General features: G+C 46.2%; 1 protein-coding gene across 1 annotated transcript in view; it reads left to right on the top strand.

Moving 5' to 3' along the window:
- The window catches only part of LOC135824304 (disintegrin and metalloproteinase domain-containing protein 9-like), a 30,452-nt gene extending 6,715 nt beyond the window's left edge, over positions 1–23,737 (top strand). The window contains exons 4-6 of the mRNA XM_065337036.1: positions 3,363–4,076; positions 17,147–17,311; positions 23,532–23,737. Of these exons, the coding sequence (XP_065193108.1) occupies positions 3,363–4,076; positions 17,147–17,311; positions 23,532–23,737 (1,085 nt within the window). The remainder of the gene's footprint in view (positions 1–3,362; positions 4,077–17,146; positions 17,312–23,531) is intronic.
- The last annotated feature ends 1,538 nt before the right edge of the window (positions 23,738–25,275 follow it).

Here is a 25,275-nt window from a genome sequence, read left to right on the forward strand (position 1 = left end):
AAGATAATATATATATAATTAATATTAATTATTTAAACACATGGCGAGGAGACAACAATTTGATAACCGCAATCAATAAAACTAGCTGAACCGACATTTGTATACTTTATTCATGCAATGTAAAAAACGGTGGAGACGATGTGCAATAAAACGATGAAAATATGAAGAAATGGTGTACGGAAAAAATATGGATTCAAACAAGTTTTCGTACAACACTCATCAGGAATCGTCGTTGTACTAAAGGACACTGAAACAAAAATTGAACTATTATAGAAAATCTAAGTTAGAGACATAACACTAAGAGCCACAACAGTGAAATTTACAAGTGTGAATTTTAACAATCAAAGCGAGAAATGAACAAAGGAGAAAGGAAGGAAAGACAACGTGATAACACATAACAGCAGTACATTACACCTAGAACATTAACGGCCAAGCTTGGCCGCACTAAACACGACACGTTACTTGAGCAATTTCAACCCTATTATACTATCTTTCTGTACACACAAATGTCGGTTCAGCTAGTTTTATTGATTGCGGTTATTAATTATTGATAATGCTGAGAAAAAGGACGCACTTCATGCTCATCAACATCAGCTTGAAAGCGGTTTCTCGTAAAAAAAATTTAAATCCATTGTCCTTGTTCATTTGATTTTAGAGGAAGACGCCTGCTCCAAAGGTCGGAGTTCACGCTTCCTGCTGGTTGACTGACACTTGACTGACTTACGACTGCAGTCTAGAGCACACGAGAAGAATACTAGGCCACTTACTCGGCAAACCTGCAAGAAAGCACCGCCCCAGAAACTAGTACGACAAAAGGATTTCTGCCTTTTGGTCAGGGGATTGAAGTCGTTGCTATGTGCGTGACCAAGAGTACATAACCAAGAGTGTGCAACTCGACGATCCCCCAGCCCACGACGGAATTTTGTTATGACATCACTCTTTGGCGGCTGTTTGGCTCGTTGATGCCATCATGCGTAGCCAGAGATCAAAGTACGACGAATTTGTACATCACAGCTACGGTAGTCGAAGCAGAACAACGGGCGATAGAATTAAGATCGATGTGTCTTGAACATGACGAACTCTCACCATATCTACAAAACAAGCACAGTAAAGCAAACCCACTTCATCATACTTCTGCCCAAGAATGACGCAATAAAAAAAAATCCGCCGTGGGTGAACCCATCGCAGCTCAAGATAGGAGTTTCACACTCTTGGTTATGTACTCTTGGCGTGACCTATAACTTAGCTCAGAGTATTCCCCTTGAAGGACACTTGACCTATCACTTAACTCAGGGTATTCCCTTTGAAGGACACTTGACCTATCACATAGCTCAAGGTATTCCCCTTGAAGGACACTTGATCTATCACATAGCTCAGGGTATTCCCCCTGAAGGACACTTACCGTATTTTGCAGAGTAGATGGCGCACCTAGATTTTTTTGGTCGGGAGATGCAGACATTTACCCAGTCTATCACAGTTATTTTCACCATCACAGAATAAGTTGCACTGACGTTTTTTGGTGAATTACTGATGTTTAAAGGGGAAGTTAAGGCAAAAATCAAAATTTCACCAGTTGTAGTGTTCGGGGTACTGAGTCGAATGGTCTTGGTCCGTGAAAGCCAAGACACTCCCTTCCTACTTGAATCCCAATTGAATTCGCGCACTTCCACCAAAACTGGGTGACTGCGCCCTACTAGATGGGGATTTGTATGCAAAATGTCACTAAAAGCGCCATTTCGTTCTTATAAAAGCACGGATGACCGCAATTGGCCCATATGTTGTAGTCTTTTGGATGCTGAGTTGACTGGTTTTGGTCCGACAAGGCTGCGATGCAGCGTTCCTCCTTTATTCCCAATCGAACATGGTCGAACAAGTTGTCACATGCTCCTGCGTACACCAGTCACCTGGTCACCGTGCCTGCAGGGTAAAACTTATTAGCCTGTTTGACCTTTGTTGGGTGCATTCCTGTCACTCGAGTTGAACCTTGGTGTGAAAGTTGTCGCCTGCTGGCGTGGTGACCAGGTGATTTGGACACCCGGGAGCACGTGACCGCAATCATGTTCGATTGGGAATAAAGGAAAATCGCTGCATCGCAGCCTTTTCGGACCAAAACCAGTCGACTCAGCATCCAAAAGACTACACCATATGGGCCAATCGCGGTCATCCGTGCTTTTATTAGAACAAAATGGCGCTTTTAGTGACATTTTGCATACAAATCCCCATTTAGTAGGGCGCAGTCACCCAGTTTTGTTGGAAGTGCGCGAGTTCGATTGGGATTCAAGTACGAACGGAGCGTCTCAGCTTTCTTGGATAGGCCTTGACGGATTATGCTAATATTTTCGTGAAATTATGCTTTTCGCATTGCTGAAAAAATTCCCGAATTGTGCTATTTTTATGCTAAAAGGTATCATATTATGCCGCATTATGCTCACATATGCTGCTAATGTACATGATGGTTCTGTGCAAAATAACAGGGGAATTTTATGTAGAGGGCGTTGTACTGCAGTAGCAAAAGTTCAACGGGGTCAACGCACCGTCCGACCTACATGTAGCTACGAACGTCACTGATTGTAGTTGACTGGGCATATTATCAAGGGAGTCGTAAACCTCCGACTTCCTGGTGCATCTACTTGTACTTGTAGAACATGTACATGTACTGTATGGAATGTGATGCGAAAAGGCGGATTATTCCAATTTATGCGATTCGTATGCAATTAGCCTCGAATTATGCGATTATTCGATTTTGGTAGGAATTATGCGAAAAATTATGCTAGCATAATCCGTCAAGGCCTATTCTTGGACCAAGACCATTCGACTCAGCACCCCGAAGACAACTGGTGAAATTTTGATTTTTGCCTTTACTTCCCCTTTAAAGTGCGACTTCTACTTCAGAAAATATTATTATTATTATGCACTTACGCGTCAATGTCAGCGGTGGTAAACCACCCACAAATTCGCACGTGCTGAATGGACTTGGGAAATGAAAAATAAAAACAAAAAGAGCAACGACAACAGAAATAGAAATACAATACAAAACATACCTGCTAAGGGGCACATGACAGAAAATATAGGATCTCTCAATGCCTTTAATATTGTGACAGTAGTGAATTCGAGTGGAGACAGAGGAAATGTTCTGCTCTTCGCTGGATGTCGGGGTGACCACACTCTCTACAGTGTACCGTGCACTTTTACTTGCAAATAAGGTTCAAGGCAATTGACACAACCTTGACACATCAATAATCTTTGGCTTTTGTCCGCATGCTGCAATGTTCTTCTTCGGGAGGTGCGGAGACTGATTTCTTTCCGCTGTGCCATTCTCTGGCATACTGACCAATGTTGTTGTGTGTGTTGGTTTAATGCAGGGTGTGCGGACACGGACCCGTGTTGCCTGAACAAGCGCATCGTGACACGCCGGGATCACGTCTGCCGCGCCGCCACCAGCGAATGCGATGTGCCAGAGTACTGCGACGGCGAGAATGCCACATGTCCAGAGGACCTGACTGCGCGCAATGGCTGGCCTTGCTCCAATAGTCAAGCATACTGCTGGAGTGGAGTTTGCCAATCGTTATCTAGCCAGTGTCAGAGGGCCTGGAACGATTCAGCTCAAGGACAAGCTATTCTGGGCTGCTTCACCCGCATAAACACGCTTGGAATGAATGCTGGCAACTGTGGTTTCAAATTGGACAATTCCTCCGCAGCAGCAGGAAGGTTTACAGATTGTAAACCCGGAGATTCCCTCTGTGGTACTTTGTTTTGCCGTCCAGGTCAGAAACTATTACCAGTCCGTAGTGATACACAATACAGAATCTATACATTACAAGACCAAGGCCAATTGTTTGAATGCAAAGGTTTGTCCGCAGATCCACCAACAAGCCATGACGACCCATCGCTCGTGAATGACGGAACACTCTGTGATGCCAGCGGTGCTAACAAGGACCTCGTGTGCCACAAGCAACGCTGCATGGACAAGTCTCGAGTCACCAGGCAGTGTTCGGCCGATTCTGATGGGGGCAAAGAGTGCCATGGAATCGGTGTGTGCACAACTGCAACAACCTGCCATTACCCACCCACACTTGGTAAGCCATCACAATAGTGTGCGTCTTAAACTCATTAGAAAGGTCCCGCACAACGTAATTACATTACTAAAAACATAGTCGATCTACAGAAAGAACGTCAAAGTGGCCTATACAGCTAGCTGTCTTCAGCATTGGGTATTTGTCATCAAGGTCCCGCTTTATCTGGGGGCAGCTAGCGGCTCTCACCTTGCTGTTCCTCACTGGCTTGCATAGCAACACTACCAACACAGTGATGCAACAAATCAACGAAGATTTCATTTACATAAGGTTGAGGTTGGGGGAGGGGGTAGGGGTTGGGTGGGAGGGGTTAGTCAATGTTCTGTAGAGGCATGCTCCTGCCTCGGCACACACCCAAACCACACAAAGGACCAGCTCACGACTATCAAAAGAAATCTGTTAGAAAACAATTGCTTGAAGCCTCCTCCATGGTATGGGGCCAATGGCGGATTGAAATGCCACACCACTCCACGGTTTGCCAGAGAACGCTGGATGGCATCTTGGTTGAGCTTTTGCACAAGGGCTAGCAATTCCTTGTTGGCTCCCACGAAGTTTGTGCCATTATCGGACAACATCTCTAACGGCAGTCCGCGTCGGCCGACCATCCGCGTGAATGCATTCAGAAATGAGTCGGTGTCTAGCGCATAGCTCATCTTCAGGTGGACGGCACGGCAGAGCAGACAGGTGAACAGGCAGAGGTATCGCTTCTGTTGAACTCGTCCTCGACCATGCTTGGTCAAGAATGGCCCTCCATAGTCCACAGAACACCGGGCATACGCGCGCAGTGGAGTTTTCAACCACATAGCAGGCAAGGGGGCCATCACTTACTCCACTGGCTTGCGACGACGGCATGTAGTGGGTGGTTATCGCGGCAAGAGTCTCGATCGTTCCACCGTGATGCCGCATCTCATGGTGCTCTTTCATGGTGAGACGTGTTACAGGGTGCCAGCGCGGCAATACGATTGGATGGCACACATTGAAAGGCAAATTGTCTGCCAGTCGGGTTCGTCCAGAGGCTCTCAAAAGACCAGCGTCATCGATCACAGGCTGCAGCTTTCCTAGATGCAACTTGGCCGGTAAGGGTTTGTGCTGCTGCCCTGCTTCAATAACATCCTTGAACTCTTCGTGTTGAGCTTCCAGGATGATGTCGTTCTCAGCCTCACTTAGCTCCGCTACGGTCAGCTCCCCGCTTTGCTCCTCGGCACGACTACAGTTGTCAAGGAAGCGGTTTACCCAAGCCCAAACTCTTTTGTATCGCAGCCAACTGGAGAAACGATGTGGCACAAGTCTTCCTTCTCCCCTTCCGTCACCTGTGGCGGTTTCTTGCTCGTTAGCAGTGGAATTCGCAATCATCGTCACTTTCCTGCTCTCTTGGTCGGCCTCGTGTGAGAATGAGGCGGGTCCCACTGGCCACTGCGCTGGTTTGTTGTGCAGGAAGGGTGGTCCCTACCACCACAATGCACAACTACTTAGCTCCGCAGCCGAAGTGCCACGAGATGCGAGGTCAGCCGGATTCTGTCCAGATTGCACATGACGCCATTGCTGCGTCTGTGTCGTCGTCTGGATCTCTCCAACACGGTGCGCTACAAATGGCTTTAAATTAGGGCTTGGACTTCTGATCCACCAGAAAACATCAGCGCTGTCGCTCCAGAAGGTCACCTCGGACATTGGCCACTCCAGGACTTGGCACACAGTTTCGGCCAGATGCAAACCGAGAATGGCAGCCAAAAGCTCCAATCGTGGAATGCTAATTACCTTGAGTGGAGCAACTCGGGTCTTAGCAGCTAGCAGGCGAGTCTGTACAGTGTAATAGGAGCTTAGGTCCCGACTGTACGCTACAGCTCCATACGCCACCATTGACACATCTACAAACACACAAACATGGATAGAGCCGTCTCCGGCTGGCCCACTAGGGAACAGGCAACGAGGTATATTGACGGCAGATAGCTGTTGTCGGCTAATGGCCATATCACCTCGTCGTCCCAGTCGACGCTGAGTGCCCAGAGCTCCTGAATTACCACCTTCCCGAACGTTACAAATGGTGCCACAAATCCTAGCGGGTTGAACAGCTTGGCAATTTGACTCAGCACCTGGCGTTCGGTCACCTTGTTCACTTCCTGGAAGGCAGGCTGGAATTGGAACACATCATGTTGAGCTACCCATCTGACTCCGAGTGCTTCCATCGTTGGCAGGCTTCCATCATTGAGCTCCAGTGCAGACAGCCGGTCCTCCGCGGGTATCTCGGCTAGAACCGCAGGCAAATTACTCAGCCATTTCCGAGCCTTCATGCCGGCTGCAGCCCTGATCAGTGACAACTCTTGGCACATTTTCACTGCCAGTTTGTCGTTGGCTACTGAATCAAGAGTATCGTCCATGTATGTGGACTTCAACACACCATTGGCGCCTAGCGGGTGAGTCGACAGATACTTTGATGCATGTTCCTGCGTCACAAGATGGGCGACAAACGAAGAAACATTCAGGCCAAAGACCAGCTGCTCAAACTGATAGACGTCTGGTGGAGCATTACTCTGCGGTTGTCGCCACAAGAAACTCAAGTACGGTTGGTCCTCGGGGTGAATTCGAATCTGAAGATACATCTCCCGAATATCACAGACGATGGCTACGGGGTTGCGTCAAAATCTGAGCAGCACATCCAATAGCTGAGCAGCACATCCAATAGCTCTCGCTCCAGCTTAGGGCCCGGCTCTATGCAGTCGTTTAAGGCCACTCCATCGCACCTTGCGGCAGCGTCAAAGAGCAGTCGAACTTTAGTTGTACTCTTATTCATCGGGATGACAGGGAAATGTGGCAAGTACCATGCCTTTTCCGCTGAAACTGTTGTCGCCAGTCACCTCACGTAGCCCTTGCCTTCATACCGTTCGATTGTGCTGCTGTATGCCTCTGCAATAGACGGATCACGGTTCAGCCGGCTCTCCGTGTTGCGCAGCCTCTTCAACGCCATGCTGTAGTTGCCGGGCAGTTGCGACTTCTGCTCATTCCATGGCAGTCGAATCTCATACCCAGCCCCGTCGAGTTGCCGCATTGACTGCTCAACTTCAGCCTTCACACTGCGGTCTTTCATGTTCGAGGGGGATCAGGGCTGATGCCGCCTTGATCAACTTCCCAGAACCGTTGCAAGCAGTTGTAAAGCGGGTTCAGCTGAACGCCACAGTAGGTGCTGTTGGCGCGAGTTGGTCGATCATCATGGTGCAATACAGCTCCGATACATGTCCAACCTAACGGCGTTCTGCGAGCTAGTGGTTCTCCTGGCTTGCCATTGACTTCTTCAAAGGCAGAATGCAATTCACAGTGATCGTTGCCAATTAGAACGTCAACTGATTTCTCGGTGAGAGCCGGGAAGGAAACATCGCGCAGGTGGTCCCATTGCGCTGCCGCATTCGCCCAATCAACGGCCTTCAAGTTGCTTGCGATGTTATCAATGGTTAGCGCTGTTAATGTTCCGTCAGCCCTTTCCACTGTGATATTGACCGGCGTCGTGACGAATGTTTCCGTCAACCCACTCAGAACAGAAACTGATATCTGCTGCGGTCTTCCTGCCACCCTCAACTGGCCGGCAGCTGCAGTGGTTATGTAGGTGGTAGTGCTGCCATCGTCCAACATAGCGTTAACCTGTAGTCGTATTCCTTCATGCGCAAGCGATACCGGGAGGATGCGTAACGAGACTGATGGTACTCCACGCGGCCGATCTTCTCCCAGATCCGGCTCCCCTTCTGTGATGCCGCATGCTTGGATGGAGCAATTAATAGAGGCTGGCTCTCTTGCAGGTGTTGTTGCCCCTCTTGTGCTGATTGAAGCTGTGGGAGCGCTTGAGGATGCTGCATCACTGCTCATCGCTGCTTCAGACAGGTTTCGTTTCTGCTGCGTTTGACGATCATGAAGCAGCTGGTGATGTGTCTGACTGCGGCCACTGACACCGCACTTCCTGTTTCTGGTACAGGATGTCCCTCGATGTCCAGTGCCATGGCACCTATACCAGAGGCCTTTCTTCTTTGCTGTTTCCCACCGCCTGCTGGGAGACTCGCTCTTGAAGATGCCACAGCTCCATGTGTGATGGGGTGCATCACATACCGCACACTGGATTTTGGCAGCGCTCTGACCAGAGGCCAGGAATGAGAACGCGTGGGCTCCGGAGCTACCACCGAACGTTGGCCGACTTCTTGCAGGAGCTGGTTTAGTCGTCAGTGTCGCTGCATGATGACCATCCGCAGAACTGACTCCGCGGGCCATCTCCGCTGCTCCAGTAGCGAATTCTGCCTCGAGGGTCACCCATTCCAACAGCGTTGGTACACTGCTGGGTTTCGTGTTGTTGTGACGCCAACGGTTAAGGTGGGTCAGCATGGGCATTGGCAGCTTGTGTTGCAGCTGTCAGAACAGAAGACCATCGCCCAGCTCATATTCCTTGCCTGCATCCACCATGTTCACTATCAGCATATCCAGCAAATCGGCAAATCTCTGCAGGTCTCCAGGCCGGCCTGTCCGGAGCGCGGGGAACGACTCTATTTCCTCAATTTGGAGGTTTGTCTGCCTCTGCTCGCCACCAAATTTCCTGTCTAAACGGTTTACGGCGGCTTCGTAGGCATGGGCCGAGTAAACTAGGCCCTCGATGGCGACCAATACCTCTCCACCTAAATACTGCTTCAGGTGCAGGACTTCACCTCCGGACTTGAGCTCGTCTGCCCAACACAAGCCATGAAGGCTGCTCTCCAGGCACGATAGGCGTTCTTGTTGCCTGTGAACGTTGGAAGTTGTATGGGTTTCAGCCTCCGGAAAATCTCGTCCGATGACTGCTGTTGCCGCGTTTGGCCCGGTGTTACTGATGGCACCAGTACTAGTGCTTCCGCTGACTGCCTGCTGGGATGCAGGCATCTCTGGCCTCATTCCGTTTGCGCTGCTGGCGCTGGCAATCTGGAGTGCTAACGTTTCAGCCGGTGGCACAGTTAGGTCGCTGGTCATGCTGATCGCTCCAGTGGCCCAGTTTGGGGGCGAGCTGAGAATAGGTTTTTTTCTGTGTGCATGAACCCCGTAGATCTACGCGTGTATCTCGTACAGAAAGTGTTTGTTGTCGGGAACCCAATGCAGCTCAGGGGCGTGGGAAGCAGTTTAACATTGGTGCGGCGAAAGTGTGAGAGGGGGGTCCGGGGGTCCTCCCCCTGGATTTTTTTAAAAATTGGGCCTAAAAGGCCATATTTTTAATGCTACCGAATAATATGAGAAATAAGAATATGCATGCTGATGACACACCGCATTGTCGATGTAAAACATGGTACCTGTACAAGAGTCGACAAGCCATCAACAAGGTTGAAAATGTAAAAAAATTCCAAAATTATTGGTGCGGCTTTGGCCGCACCTGCCGCACCGGTTCCGACGCCCCTGCAGCTAGCTCAGGAAAGGCATTTGCGATGTCTTCATCTACAACACTTGGCTTGCAAGAAGGGCAATTCGTTGTTTCTTCAGGTTTATTAGGGACCTTTCGCATTTGCTACGAATCGAATGCGAAACGAAAGTTTGATTCGCCTCGTAATCGTTTTGTTGAAAACAGATCCAGATTTCGCAAGTCGTCATGCAATGTCCATGGCAACTACGAATACGGCCAGCAGCTTGGTGTACGGGTGTATACAACGCATACGTGTATGGATCAGTGAATCAAGGGAAAAAATGTGTACCTGGCAAAACATGTGTCCCTGGCCAAATAAATGTGTACCTGACGGATTCGGAGGGTGCACCGAATGAAGAGGCTTCCATTCGTGAAAACGAGATCTCCGCAGGGAATCTGACGAGCCCTCGAACCCAGGTGACGAATCAGCTTTCGTTTCGTATCCGTACGCGTGGTGCGAATGGTCCCTATTGCGAATGAAACCCTTTAAAAGCTCGACTTGCCTTTTCAGGTCCGAAACAGCCATCTGGAGGCCAGATAGCGTATCGTCTGCTGGCTCCATTTCCCCAGGGTTGGGGAAGAACTTGTCGTGTCCCACCTCCCTCAGCTTTGCTCAGTATTTCCGGGCGGTGTTCTCCAGTATTCCAAGGTAGCTTGAGATTTTGGCAGACTTTGCGCAAACCATCAGTCGTCAGTATCGCTAGATCAAGCTTTTGCATCCTTTGCCCTTACACTCAGACACTTTGTAGTAAAGAATCGTGAGTGTAGTCAAGAAGCCATGAATCGATTAATAAGACTGTTAAGACGTACTGTATAAGTTGTATCTCAACTAGAAAGAATCCATCGTTACCTCAAGAACACATTACACGTATGTTATTCCTTCTCTCGTCTGTACAGGAGAAATAGAGGACAGGTGCGTGATTGCTGGGCCGTTAAACTTTGTAGAGGCTAAATGGGAAATGTTTAGACACGTCCCACTTTCAACTCTTACAGGAACAGGAGAAATGGCGGTGGAGACATGCTTGTTTGGTCACACAAAGCACACAGATATCCACAGAGAGGTGTTTTAAGGTGGCAAGCGGACCTAGCTCGGGGACAACAGTCCATTCATTTGAAACTGGCACCCTAACTTTTTGGTGTCTCCCACACGTAGGTGTAGACATCGTGAAAACAACAGCACATTTGGCATTGTTTGACCCGTGAAAAAACTGCTTGCCAAATTTGAGGCCAGAAAAGTGAAATAGAAATTCAGCCTGGTTTTACAAAATGAAAATAGGTATGCCATGGCAAAACGTGTGGAGAAGCAGATCCCAAACCAATATTTGAGTATGGTTTTTGATCCTCATTTTGGCCCAAATCGGACTTTCAAAAGCCAGCGGGACTGTATCCGATGAATGGACTGTAACTATTGGGTATTAAGCTGACTTGATAAGCAGGAACACCAGATACCTCAGAGTTAGGAAATTCCCTTTTTCCACTCCTGAGCTCTATGAGCTCAAGTAAGCAACATAAAACAAAACGTGAAGATCGTCTACAGTCTGTTTCAAAAAGATTAGCAATCAAGTTTGGGTCTTAAAAAGTATGAAGATAAGGGAAATTTGGACAACAAAGTACATAAAATGGCTTGTTAGGGCATGGCAAATTGTTCTGTGAAGGTTTCAGAACAATTGGACCAACCGTTAAGGAGTTAGAATTTCGGCCAGGTTTCTTGCCTTTTCCCATGGTTTATAATTTGCCCTGGAAGCCAGTATCGATTTGTTATCAAAATCCACGATTTATCCCTTCCTTTTTGGCCTTGTGGTTATGAATGCTGTCTGCTGACCATGAAATTGTGAGTTCAAATCCCAGCAAATCTTCAAGTCAAACATTTTTTCTTCATTTTTTCATTGTTTTGGTGATCACGCTGGTACAATTTTTGTACAAGAGTCAAGACAAAGAAGGTGGCTGCGCCAAACGACTTGTTGTTGGAGCTCGCGTTTCCTGCCGAACTGACTGACACTTGACTGGCTCACGCCATGTGAAGTTGTGAACACACACAACACTGAAATCGTGTGAGTGAACACGGAAGTCACTGCGCTGTAGCTACGTGTTGTTGAATACACCGGCACATCGATCGATTGATTTCTGTTGGAGAATTATTTTAGTATTTCAAGATCGCCAATTTATTTGAATTCAGGAGTCAACGCCGTCTTCTATCAGCTTTCACAGGCGTCTGCTTTTCTCAAAATGTCGTTGAAGTCACACGGATAGCTTTGCCACATCAAGGCCTTGGGAATGAGTCTGTGTCAATGCCGTTTTCGTCACATCGTGAGAGTAAATAATTGCATCCACGGCAGCTCAAAGAATCTATTTTGGTCACAAAACGAATTGGGACGCATCCCGCTCGTCAAAATTTACCAGACTTTCGACATGTCCTCTCTGACTCCATATCGATACGAGGAAGAACTCGTTTGTTGTAAACCAGACGAATACAAAGTCATGTACGAGTACCGACGTCAGTGATCTAGTGAGTTGTCATTTTTAATGCTTTCGCGCGGAATATTTCTTCGAGTTCACAGTGAGTTTTTCCAGGCAGTCCTCGAGCGCTCATACGGTAAGACGGCAAACTCCCTGGGCGATCGCCAGGATTGCTAATCTTTTTGAAACTGACTATAAGATCAAAACCTTGGTGGTGGGTTTCCATTAGTGTTGAAGCTATCTCACCGGGTACTCGCTAGCTCGTTCGCCAAAAACTCGGCTCGTTTGTGCGGCCAACTCGGTTGCACTAACGAACACCGTACTCCGTACACATGGCAGTACATGTCAACCGGGGAGTATATATTGTATGACTCCCTGGTCGATTGAGAGGCCAGTCCCGCGCAAAGTGAAAATCACTTGCAGTTACAGTGACTGTTTGCCTGCACAACACTGAGTTGTTTCAGTTGTCGTTGCAGCTTTGATGGATTCCACCAAGAGTACATAACCCCCAAGAGTGTGCAACTGCCTGCACAACCTCTATTATAGCAATAAAAACTGCTTGATGGCAGTTTTCTAAAAAAAGTTATTGTGTTCTAGTCCATGGACCCCGTCTAAAAAGTAAGAAATTAACGAAATGTGATAGCCGAAAATTAAAATTTCACACAAAACCTCACAATAATCACAACACTTGAAATGCTGCTTTCAACACTAAACTTGTACTGCACCAACAATTGGCAACATGCATGCATAGGAAAGAGGATCGCGAGGAGAAAAGATCTTCTACGGTACATGTAGCTTTTCATTCTGTGTGTGATTATTGTGAGTTTTGTGTGAAATTTTAATTTTCGGCTATCACATTTCGTTAATTTCTTACTTTTTAGACGGGGTCCATGGACTAGAACACAATAACTTTTTTTAGAAAACTGCCATAAAGCAGTTTTTATTGCTATAATTTCTTTTGTTTTTTTCTGTCACCAATCAATGGAATGCCCTACATTGTATAAAAATATGTAAATGATGGCCTTCACATCAATACCGTATTATACGCATGATGTGCAAGCCTTTTCTTGCAGAAAATGGCACTGTAGCATAATGCATGTTCTTCGGCGGGGAAACATGCGAGTCGTGGTCTGGTGGTGGTGATACTTTTTTTATACGGAGGTCATTCTGTGCATGTTGCAACTTGCTGTTGCAGAATTTCATGACTCTGTCATAAAATTGTCTTGCCTTTCAGATATTTCAGATTTCCCCACCCTCGATCAGATTTATTTTGAGAAATGTAGCCAGGTGCGTGTCGCAGATGTTTTTGTTGATTCTGTGTTCATAATGGTTTATAATCATGGGTTATCGTGATAAGGTCATCCTGCATCATATTGCACTGAAATGGTAATCCTGTTGATGCCGATACAACTTTTGGAAGTAGTTCAATGACTTCAAACTGTTAGTCCACGATTTTCTAAAACAACACAGCAAAGGAGGAACAATAAACATGTATTAAAATGTAAACGAATACATTGCTGAGTCCAAAACCTCGTTCCAACAACTATACTGATCCTGAGGAGAAAAGGGGCAAGGCTATGGTTGGAGGTACTGATACTGAGAGATAAACAAGGCACTCCATGATAATAAAATCTTACACATCTTTTGGTGAGTATGAATGATATCCAGTCGAACCTCTTTAGGACGAACACCAAGGGACCGATGATATATATTTTGTGGGTTTGTCTTAACCTATTTTATAATCAGTGAATACAAAACAGAACAACAAGGACAATGAAGGCTTGTTTGCTGCTACTTTAAGTTTCATGCTTACGCAATCATCACGTTGCCTGATGATTGCGTAAGCATGAAACTTAAAGTAGCAGCAAACAAGCCTTGATTGTCCTTGTTGTTCTGTTGTGTATTACGCTCTGCCTTTGTGGTGTTGAGCACTGTCAGCACTCTGGGTACATCCTTCGGTAACCAGTGAATACAATTATTTCTCCAATAGACATACAAATAGATTTTTTCTACAGTGAAAGATTCTAAGCCACACCGACTCATTGACTCGTCTCGCATGAAACAAAAGAGTCACTAGAGGTTCTGCAAAACGAAAATGCGTACAAACTTTCGCTCTACATCATGAAGTGCGAAACTTCGCACGAACTTTCGCAACTTTGGACGCGAAACTTGCGGAGAACGCGAAATGAACTGTCGTAGGAAATTTCGTGAGATCGGGTCATGGCGTACGTGCACTTGGCCCGCGCAAACTACGAAAATGTGCAGAACGCAAAGTTCGTGCAAAAATTCGTACACACTTTCGCAAGGACTGTCGCGAAACTTCGTTCAAATTTTCGTTTTGCAGAACCTCTACTGAACCTTTCTTTAGGGTTGGTTCACATAAGCAAAATCGGCGCCGCAAGACATCGCAAGACATCGGCGGTGAGCCAGCTCCCGATCCGTTGCGCATACGGTTTGAGTACCAAATCTACTACAAAGTAGTACAGAATGTGTCCAAATGCTACGACAGGTTTGGCAATTGAAGCTTGAATTCTTTGTTTCTTCAGTAGTTCAAGGTCTTTCGGTGATGGCCACTGGTTGCTACCTTTTACTGGAGATCAGGAAACTACTTCTACACATTTTATTGCCGTCTAGTAAGCAACGGTGTCGAAATTATGCATGCAGACGTTGATGAAGTCACAAGAACTTGCCAATGTATCCATCGTATTTTTTATTTGTTTCAATTGTATTTGTCTCATAAGTTGCACAACAGTCAAGCAGATCATCTGAAAAGGACGGGTTGGTATGCTGACTTATTTGCCACCTTGAAGCAATTACAAGAATGGCGAACGAACGTCGTCTCTAGCTTCAATTTAGGAAACTTTAGGACGAGCCTTGGTTTGAAATTTTGACAAAGTCTGGCTTCCGGCAACCGGCGATCACCGGCGCAAACGGTTCACAAACGACTTTTGGTCCAAATCGTACGGGATCGGTGTCGGGGCAGATCGCAAGAGTTGGGCACTGTCCAACTTTGCCGGCGGTCCCTTGCGATATTTTACCGTATGATTTTGTTACGACTGCACTGGTTCAAATAATCGTAATGCGCTGGGAGAGGTTGCAAGAGGCCCACTCCCGTTGACTCCCGGCGCGTACCGGCGATATGTGAACCAACCCTTAGCAACATGACGGCAACTGAAACAGCAACAGAGAAAGTACGATACATGTACTGCACATTCTTGCAGGTACTACAAACAGATTGCAGATCGTAATTCTTGCTTTGGCGGCACAAAACTTTATTTGGGGCAGTGCAATCTCGGCGGTACTCACAAATCAAACAGCCCAGACTCGAGTAAACAAATCCAATCATACAAGTACGAGATTTTCACGAGACGAGACTGCACCCATGGATTGTTTCGTATGAAGCAAACAAGCTACTGAACCTCTCCACAATGGAGATTTCCCTGATATGCGAATTTATTTGGCCAACTCGGTCAATGAGTCCTTGAACCTTTCATTCCAGATTGGGAACTGCCAACGATAGTATGCCACTGACCAGTGCCTTACTTGTAACGTACTAATGTGCAATGAATATGAGTATTTCGACAACACATCTAACATAAGCCTTACCGTCAAGAAGGTGAACTCGCGTTCTTCGTACACTGTACGCAAGGGCAAAGAGATAAAAATTGGATCTATTATAAAATCCGAATAAAATCAGCACACGTTTCCGTCAATGAAAGGGTGAGCATAAGCAAATGAATCGAAGGAAACTGGTCAACTCAGAGACAGAGATCACCTGTCATCGAGTATTCCGTAAAAGGAGGCCTCGGCAGCGGAAAAGCTAAATTTAGAAAGGAGATCCTGTCAGCTTTTCCATTTTTTAATGCCGCTGATTCCGACCAAAATCAGCACACTTTTCGTAGATGAAAGAGTCAACACAAGCAAATGAATCAAAGGGAACTGGTCAACTCACCTGTCATTGAGTAATATTCCGCGAAAGGAGGTCTCAGCAGCGCCGAAACGAAATAAGCCAGGCCAGGAGACGAAATATGCGAAACAGCTCATGCAAGAAGCAGTTCCAAAGAAGGAAGTTCCTCATGCATGCACATCCGAAAAGGCAACAACAAAAAGTCTGCAATGCAAACGCATGCGGCCAGCCCGCCGCGCGATGGTAGGAGCCATGGAGTAGCTCCCTGGTCCAGGACCAGGTACCGAGCATCTTACGTAGAAACTTACGTAGCTACGTAGACAACGTGTCTGAATAGCGGTGTCGTTAGGTAGCGCCATGTGAACACAATAATAGAAAAGCTGACAGGATCGCTTTTCTAAATGCAGTGCTGCGACGGCAGAACTTCACATCACGTGACATGGTTCAAAAGGTTACACTTGAAAACAGTGCAAAGTGATCACAAGAGAGTTGTGCCCAAAGCTGGGGTTCGTACAACCCTGTATCAATCATGCACAGAGTGCAAATAATGTGTACGGGTTCATCACATGATGTGAAGTTCTGCCGTCGCAGACTCCATAGCTGGAGTTGCACATTCTTGGGGGCTATTTACTCTTGATTCCTCTGATGTCTTGTTCCGCATCAACTGACCTGTCGCAGGGCAGGCTTCAGTCAACTGTCTGCGACACTAAGCTTAAAGCTGATGTCTGCACGGCTGGATGATGATGTATCTAAGGTGATATCATCGGCGAATTGTTGGGGACAAATACCAGGCAGTAGATGAGAGTCGATGGAACTGATGTAAACAGAAAAAAGAAACGGGCCGAGAACGCTACCTTGCGGTACACCCCGTGAACTCTCCGAGTAGCATGACGATGAAGAACCAACTTTAACACGTTGTTTCCGATCCGACAAATAGCTGGCAAACCAGGCCAGAGCAGTGCCACGTGCACCCTTTCGTGAAGTCAGTTAGCAGCGTTTGGTGGCGCACCTTATCAAACGCTTATGACATATCGACAAAAACAATACCAGTGGACTGCTTATGGGCCCTAGCTGTGCTCCATCGATGTACGGCCAGTTTCAGTAGGGTTCTTTCTCCTCCCGGATTATCTACCAGTTTTTTAGTTCTTTTCATTCAAATGTCGTTCTGTTGAAAGCATTGTATAACTTCTTCCATTATTGTGGAAAAGTGAATGGTGAAGAGCAAATCTGCACAAAATAACTTTCTATGTGAAGCCGCAGGAATCGTCACCACTGTTACTAAGTATTTTTGTTATTTTTGTTTTCTTCTGCTAGTTGTAAATTGCACAGTGCCGACACTCATGAATGGCAATGCAGACAAGACAATGGTGTCCTATCCTCAGAGTGTGAACTACACGTGTAATACTGGTTATAGAATGAATGGATCTGCCACAGCAATGTGCAGTGCTGATGGAACTCTACAAATACCTACTTGCAACAGTAAGTGCAAACAATGTAAACCATGACGTAGTTTTAAGCATAATCTGAGAATTGTTCCTACTGTCTCCTCTACATTTACAGATCTAGCTGAATTCTGGGTGACACAGGTGCTCACAGTGTAGGAAGCAATTGGGGTGCATACACACACACACACACACACACACACCCAAACACACCCAGAACACCCACACCCACACCTGACCTGACCTGACCTTTGACGCCCATTGCCGGAGGCGATGATAGCAATGCTACGGCAGAAGCCATAGCACCTTGTGCTGGGATTGCACCATTCAACAGCTTGCAAGGCTGAAGAATTGACCGTCACTATTCAGCCTGGTCCACACCATTCAGCTATTTGAAGTGACTTTTTCTGGCCAGTGAACCCCTATTTTTTGGTGTTTTTTTGGTGTTTTTTTGGTCTTTCTTTCTTCTTCCTTTTTTTCCCGTGCACACATCACACCACATACTCCGGCGTGCACTGGCTGTTGATAACCACCCAGGAGAATGAAAGAAAATTCAGGAAGAGTCTGAGAAAGAGAAGAAAGACGTGTGTGACCATAATCCTCAGGAAACGAACCCGCAACCTATCGATTGGAAATCGCTGCACATGCCAGTGCACCATTTTATTATTATTATTATTATTATTTGAAACTCGGATGTTGAGCCATAAATAAATATGGAAAGGAAAGGGACATATGGATACGAGTTTAGGCCGATTCCACACTACACCAAATACTGTCTAAAAAGCCATTTTTCAGGCACTTTTCTGGCAAGTTGCCATGGCGATCACTTTGAGAAACGCGCGAAAGTGAAAAGTGCTTGTTGTCTACAAAGCAACACCAGCACCCTCTTTCAAGGCAACTTTTTACCTTTTCACAGGACACTTTTCTCACTTTTCTTCAGCCTTTCGATATTTTCCGAATGTGTTCCCTGTCGTATCTTTCAGTCGTGGTGAGTTGTAGGCTGTCAACAATGCCTAGGGTCATGTTTAGCCAGGAGCTTGAGGGCAAGCTGATCGAACTTTGGAGCGGACATTTGAGGCGACCTCCGGCCGGTACAGTTCGCAGGAGCTACGCCGGAGGAGATCGCCATCAAGCTGAATTTGTTTGCTGAACAGCTCCGGGAGGAGGCAATCTATACTGCGTCAATCGTCCATTCCAAAATCGACAACATGAAAACGAAGGCGAAAGGACTGTACGAGACATACACAACGAAAACTGCCACCGGAATGCCTGTTGGCGAGGTTGACAAATAGTCGACCTATGATCTGGAATCCGCCTACACACAGCGCGCTAGCGTGGTCAAATTTCAAGATTGGACACGTGAAAATGGGTGATATTCGAGGATTAGGACCAACAAAGAGCCTCTCCACTACCGCCGTTGCTAGATCAAGCACAGGAAAGCCTCACAGTCTTACCTTCAAAGCAAAGTCTTGTGATCGACACTTGTAGGTGGGAATGCAGCTTCACTTTATAAGCCAATTTATGCCTTCAAGGCAAAGCCACTTTCGGCGTAGTGTGGAATCGGCCTTAGAGTTACTCTCAATCACTGTAACTGGTTACTATTATACAGTCAGAAAGTGCAACAACTAGGCACAAAACTAACAACGAAATAATGTAAACCACTTACAACGGCGACGTGGAGAAAATAATATGAAATGCATGTAAGGCCAAGTAAAAAAAAAAGCTAGATGATCGTCCCCGTCCGCCCCAGTTTTTGTCAGCGCCCCAAGAAATATTTTATTTTTTAAATCGTGAGTTTTACTATATGGACCATATACTACTAGTATATCACAACGTCAGTATCGATCTGCTGAAGAAAGAAAAAGAAAAAAAGAAAAAAAAAGAAAAAAAGAGAAAAAAAACCTTGATGTTGTTGTGTACACTACTGTGTGCATGAGAGGGTAAAAAGTAAAAAAATAAAAATAAAATCCTCCCGCCCTCCCCGATTTTTCCAAAAAAAAGGACGATCATCTAGTAATTTTTTTTACTCGGCCTAATAACACTATAGGTGCGCTCGTATCATGATTATAGCAATAAATAAATAAAAAGCAAAACGCACACAAACACAGATTCACACACACACACACACACACACACACACACACACACACACACACACACACACACACACACACACACACACACACACACACACACACACACACACACACACACATACACACACACGCACACACCTTTGGATGCCCATTGCTCCATGCAATGATAGCATTAGGAGTTGCAGTATTTCCTGTCGCGAGTTAGATCGTTGGGCCGACAGAAGACCCTGCCACAGCCGCAAATGAACACTCTAGGCTTTAGCACAGCCGGCCGGGGACGATTGCACATGAGGCGCCAGTCTCGTCTACACACACACACACACACAAACACACACATACATACACACACACACATGTGCACACACGCACTCGCACGCGCACACACGCACACACACACACACACACGCGCACACTTACACTGACATTCATATTGGCTGACTTGACACTTGACTGACTCGCGACTGCATGTAGAGCGCATGCGATGCCAATCGAACCTGTTGAATCCTTGCTTAAAGGGGAACTCCACGAAAAAATGAAACTTTGATAGCCTGTAGAGTTTCGGGCGCTGAGTCGAATGGTCTTGGTCCGAAGTCTCTACGACGAAGCGTTCTTGAGATATTTCACTTTGAAATTGCAAAAACGGGGGCCGCGCCCTGACGTCATGCGGCCATTTGGTTACATCATCACGGGCTGCCTACGTCATTGTGGCAAAGTCGTTTCTCTTCGCCAGTCTACAAGCACTAATTTTAGTTGGTATTTCGAGGGAAGATGGGCGATTCCGAATAATCCTCTGTCCCCAGCAATGAAGGCAGCGATGCTGAGGCCAGTGAGGACGACCAACAGCCCACCGCCGCGTATGGTTGGGGCAGGGAGCCCAGATACTCTGCTGAGGAGCTGCCATCGCGTGTAACAAATGTGGAGGAAGAAGATGCGTCAGCAGCTGCGTCCGACAGAAGACGAGTAGCTTGGCCACCAGAATCTCGATTCGTTTGGGACTCCGACTGGTGCGAGCGTGGACAAAAGTGTATAGCCATGCCCAGCCCGCGGGAATGATTTTGCTGGCAGGATGCTGCCGTCGCTGTCGACAAGACGGCCCAAGGTTTCTTGCGTAGCGGACCTCGCAGATTACGAGATCGTATCCTTGCATTAGGCTGTGCTCATCACTGCTCTTCGAGGTTATCTCGACATGCAGAAGCCGCCAATGCCAGTGACAGAAGAGTCTGACAGTAGGTAAGCCTCAACTAGTTTGCCTTGACTTGTCTTGTGAGGATCGCGTATCAGCATGATACCCATATTCTTATTTTTTTGGGGAAATTTATTGTTGTCAGGCGCACTACAGTAGGCGTCGCACAAGAAAGACATTGTACTGGTAGTTATCACAAGTTTCATGCATGACACAAACAAATTTCTCTTTGCTCCGAGTATGTCTTGACTTATCTTGTGAGGATCGATGCGCGTAATGTTTTGTGTGTAACTAATTATTGTTGTCAGGCATAGCACGAACAACGTTGTTCTGTACTATAGACCGTGCTATCACAAGTTTTCATGCATGACTCACATTTGTCTTTGTCATTTTCCCTTGGATTGGTACAAGATCTACAAAGTATGGTAGGTAGTGTTCTGTTGGTGAAGAGAGCACTGCACACAGTTTATGAGCACCATGGGTGCATTTGATCACACCCGAACCCATACTTTATCGTTTCAAGCGATAGACTTTGTCAATAAACTCGTTTTCTAGTATACCATGGCATGCAACGTACAAGCGTGGGGTCAAGAAAGCGTACACCAAAATAATGCACAAATTCTGGCAGGAGAGTAAGAAATCTGTACTTTCTGACCAAGACATCTCTGTACTAGTAGGTAATCGAACGCGTCCTAATCAGTATTCATCCCCCAGATCATTGGAATTCAATTTGAAATCAGCAATTATGGTAAATTCTACAAGACCCTCCATCTTTGTACCAGTGGACACTAAATTAGTATGGCGCGCGCACTGAAAGTGCAGGTAGGTACCGGTAGGTGCAATACAGCGCATATGTAGAGTAAATGAGTATTTGACTATAATAATTATTACGGTACAGCAATGTGGTATGTGTACAAGCACTCATCATACACATTCCATATGACATTCTGTGTTTGTGTAGATCTCTAGGCTATGCGGCACACAGGCAGTACACACTATGTACACGGCAAATTGGGCAAGCACGTTCGTTGTCGTCTTCCAGCCTGCGTTGTGAATACCATCAGGCAAAGATATCCAAATCCTGCACCACCTCAGCCTTCTCAGGAGGCTTCCACCTGGAATTTGGCAGGGAAACACGCTTCTCCAAGGCAGGAACATGGAGGTTGCCATTTGCAACCGCTACCACCTCATACATGAGCTTGTCAACATACTCATAGCTCTTTCTGTCGTATAATTTTCCATTTGGCCACAGTCTTCTTTATGCTTTGAGAACTGGACTTTATACCTTCCTATCGCGGTCTTTTTGGTTGTGCTGTGGCGACGGTTGACATTGACGTCGTCAAGAGCTGCGAGATGTGCGTGTCCAACCATCCCCAGAATTGAGAAACGAATGCGTTTGAGAATGTCGTTTGGCATGACACTGTGATATACCTGCATGGCAAAAAGAATGTGGAGAAAACACACTTGCTTAGACAATATACTGCTGTATGAGAAAATGGAAACTTCACCGTACAGGACGACTCTTGTTCTCAATTGCATTGTTCGTTTCATTCCCTGTGTTGCCCATAAGAGACGGGAGCAAAAATGTTCAGCAGATGTTTGTTGTCTTCTGGCGTGGAGTGGCGGCGTCATTAGATGTACACATAGTCATTTCACTAAGTATACCACTACTACAGCATATGTACTATCCTTAGGCTAGCGTGCGTGCGAGTGAGTTTGAGTATGTGGGTGCGTATGTGTGTGTGTTGTTGTGTTTGTGTGTGTGCACGCACACGCACGCGCGCGCATGTGGGTGAAGGTGTGAGTGCATGTGTATAATATGTGTAGTTCCCACTGTATTCCTTGCACAATAGGTCTTCACTTACTTTTCTTTCGCATACAACCAGAACCCATTCCTTGTTCGAAATTAGATTTTTTTTGGCCTGGTGATCCCGCAAGCGTGGAACTCGGAGTGTAATATATTTTTGTTTCACTTTACTTGCACCATTCCAAGGCTGTCCAGACTTCTAACAACTGCTCTGAGTGATATGGTATTCATGCAACCATGCCTAGAAGTAGGGTAGCTGTTATAAATAGAGACATATCCACGCAATCAACTTACACTGGTTCAGTTTGGCAAGATTGGTGAGACAGTTCGTCGTGCATGCTGCCTGCACATCGCAAGCAAACAGTTCTGTAACCTTCGTACTTGCTGGGGTCTGTCTGTTTGCGTCCCAGTTGATGACAGATGTGCACAGTTTGAGTACTGGTATGCGCAAAGTTACTGGGGTAATATCGTTCATCAGCTAGCTGCAGTCGGAGTTGATGGGGTGATGTACTCTTCTGATCCTGATGGGACGTATCTCGCCCTGCTTTCTCAGTTGCAGCTTGTTGAGTTCGCTTTGCTGGAGGCTCACGGTTCGGAGGGCACTGGTACACTGATGGGGGCTTTCCTGGACGGCGTACTCGTCAAAACTCAGCTCTCAAGTCCCTCTGGATCATAAATGCAGCGAGCAAACATAGCTCGTGCTGCGAAAATAGGCTTGAAATTTTCACGCCGCATTGCAACATCTCGGCGCTTTGCCAGGTCTCCATCCTTTGGGAATTTGAGAAAACTAACCCCAGGAGGATGATGTGATACTGGCACAATCAACAACACAACAATTTGGCATTGCAGCGGCTCAGGCGACTTGGCAAACTACTTTCTGAAGTGACTTTCGTCCTGAAGAAAGTGAGATTCAAAATCCAAGTATTTTCGCACCATGCCACAATGACGTCACACATACATTGGTATGGGGCGTGGCTAAAATTGAAATATCTCAAGAACGCTTTCTCGTAGAGACTTCGGACCAAGACCATTCGACTCAGCGCCCGAAACTCTACAGGCTATCAAATTTTCATTTTTTCGTGGAGTTCCCCTTTAATCTGGCGAGCTTCTTCTAGCGTTCTTCTGCTTGTTTTCTCTGTTCCCTACATTTTTCGTTGCGATCTCATTGTAGTTGTCAATTGTACTGTGCCAACTGTCACCCATGGCCGTGGTGACAAGAGAGTTCTGTCATACCTTCAAAAAGTGAATTACACATGTGACACTGGTTATAGTATAAATGGATCTGAAGAAGCAACTTGCAGTGCTACTGGAACTTTGACGGAGCTGAAACCCGTCTGTAACAGTGAGTTGGAAGATCTGTTGTACAAGCATCTCTAAGACTATATCCTCATTTTTTCATTGAATACGGAATCCCAGAAGTTGCACTAACTCCCCTCTTTTCCTACTCATTTCGCAGAATAACGCCAAAATATACGCTCCAAAAAAATCGCAAAAGAGGTCCGTTGGGACATTCACACTTGATATTGTGCCGTGGTTTGACATCTGCCTGCACCAGTAGTCCAATCAACTTCGTTAATGACAATTGCAGTTATAGCGGCAATGCACCAATTCGGACACTTTTCTGATGCCCCGTTATACACAAAGTTGACTGTATATAATTCAAGAGACTAAACACAGATGTAGTGTCACAGTCATTCTGAATCTTCCCGAATTGTCGTCAGCCGAGTTCCAGTCGACATTCATCTGTCTCTGCTGTCTCTTTTTCAACACTGCAACTGCGTGGCGCTTTGTTTCTTGTACTGCTAGTTGTAAATTGTACAGCACCCACACTCCTACATGGCAGTGCAGACAAGAAAACTGTGTCATACCTTCAACATGTGAACTACACGTGTAATACTTTGGTCTGAGAATTTATATCACGATCAAAAATGTACGAGGGGAACTCAAAAATAAGCCACCGACGTACCTTTATCGCTCTCTACTCCTTTTTTCAAGGCACAAAAGTCGACTCTCCACTTTCAAACCAGGAACCAGACATACCAGTGGTCCTTTTCAGCTGCTCCACGAGCTCAGGAAATGTTCACCAAGGGGCGCAGAGCAGCATCCATTCCAGAAAAAAAGCTAAAATACGAGTGAGACTGCATGTCTGACTACATGAGTACATGTATGAGTACATGCAGAAAATAGTCAATTTCAGCGTTTCTGCTCCAAACAGCAACGAGCTTCGACTAGAAACAAAGATTACACCAAAGGATCAAACAACAACCATTTTCTGCAGTTTTTTTGCAGATGGCTTCCTTGTGCTTGGCCCTGCACGCCAAAATTCATACCTCGGAGGAGTACAAAAATTACAACTCTCAGATGTCCTCGATTGCTGGCCATGCGTTGAACCCGTTGAAACAAATTATTGATCTGTGATGTATTGCCTAATTTGGCGAGCTGTCTCTTATAAATGTTAGGTGCCTCCTCCCTTACAATCTTACCTTCAACCTTTCCTAAGCTGGCCGGCCTGCATGCACCCGTACTACGTCATACTCACCTTTCGTTCCTTTGGCCTGGGTAGCTACTTGCGTGCCCATGTTTGCCGTAGCTACCCATGCCCTCTATTTTGTGTTGTTTCTCAGTCGAGCTCTCTCTCTCTCTTCAAAAATCTCGCCCTCTTCCATAATCTCTTTCTCACTCTTCAATGTAGTCGTTTCGTTCGTCTTGGTCTCTTGTCTTGTCGTCTATAATATATGTCGTTCCCATCAACCTACCTGTTCCCGATTCCAGTCAGTTGTGTTAGTGAGTAAGAAACCTCTCCAATTCATACTCAACATAAACATATTGTGCTTGTTTTCTCAGTCCCTTGTTGTTTTGCTCTCTCTCTCTCTCTCACTCTCTCTTTCTCTTTCTTCCCTCTCATTTCTAGTTCT

The sequence above is a fragment of the Sycon ciliatum genome, chromosome 9 (genome assembly GCF_964019385.1).
Source record: "Sycon ciliatum chromosome 9, ocSycCili1.1, whole genome shotgun sequence".
NCBI lineage: Eukaryota > Metazoa > Porifera > Calcarea > Leucosolenida > Sycettidae > Sycon > Sycon ciliatum.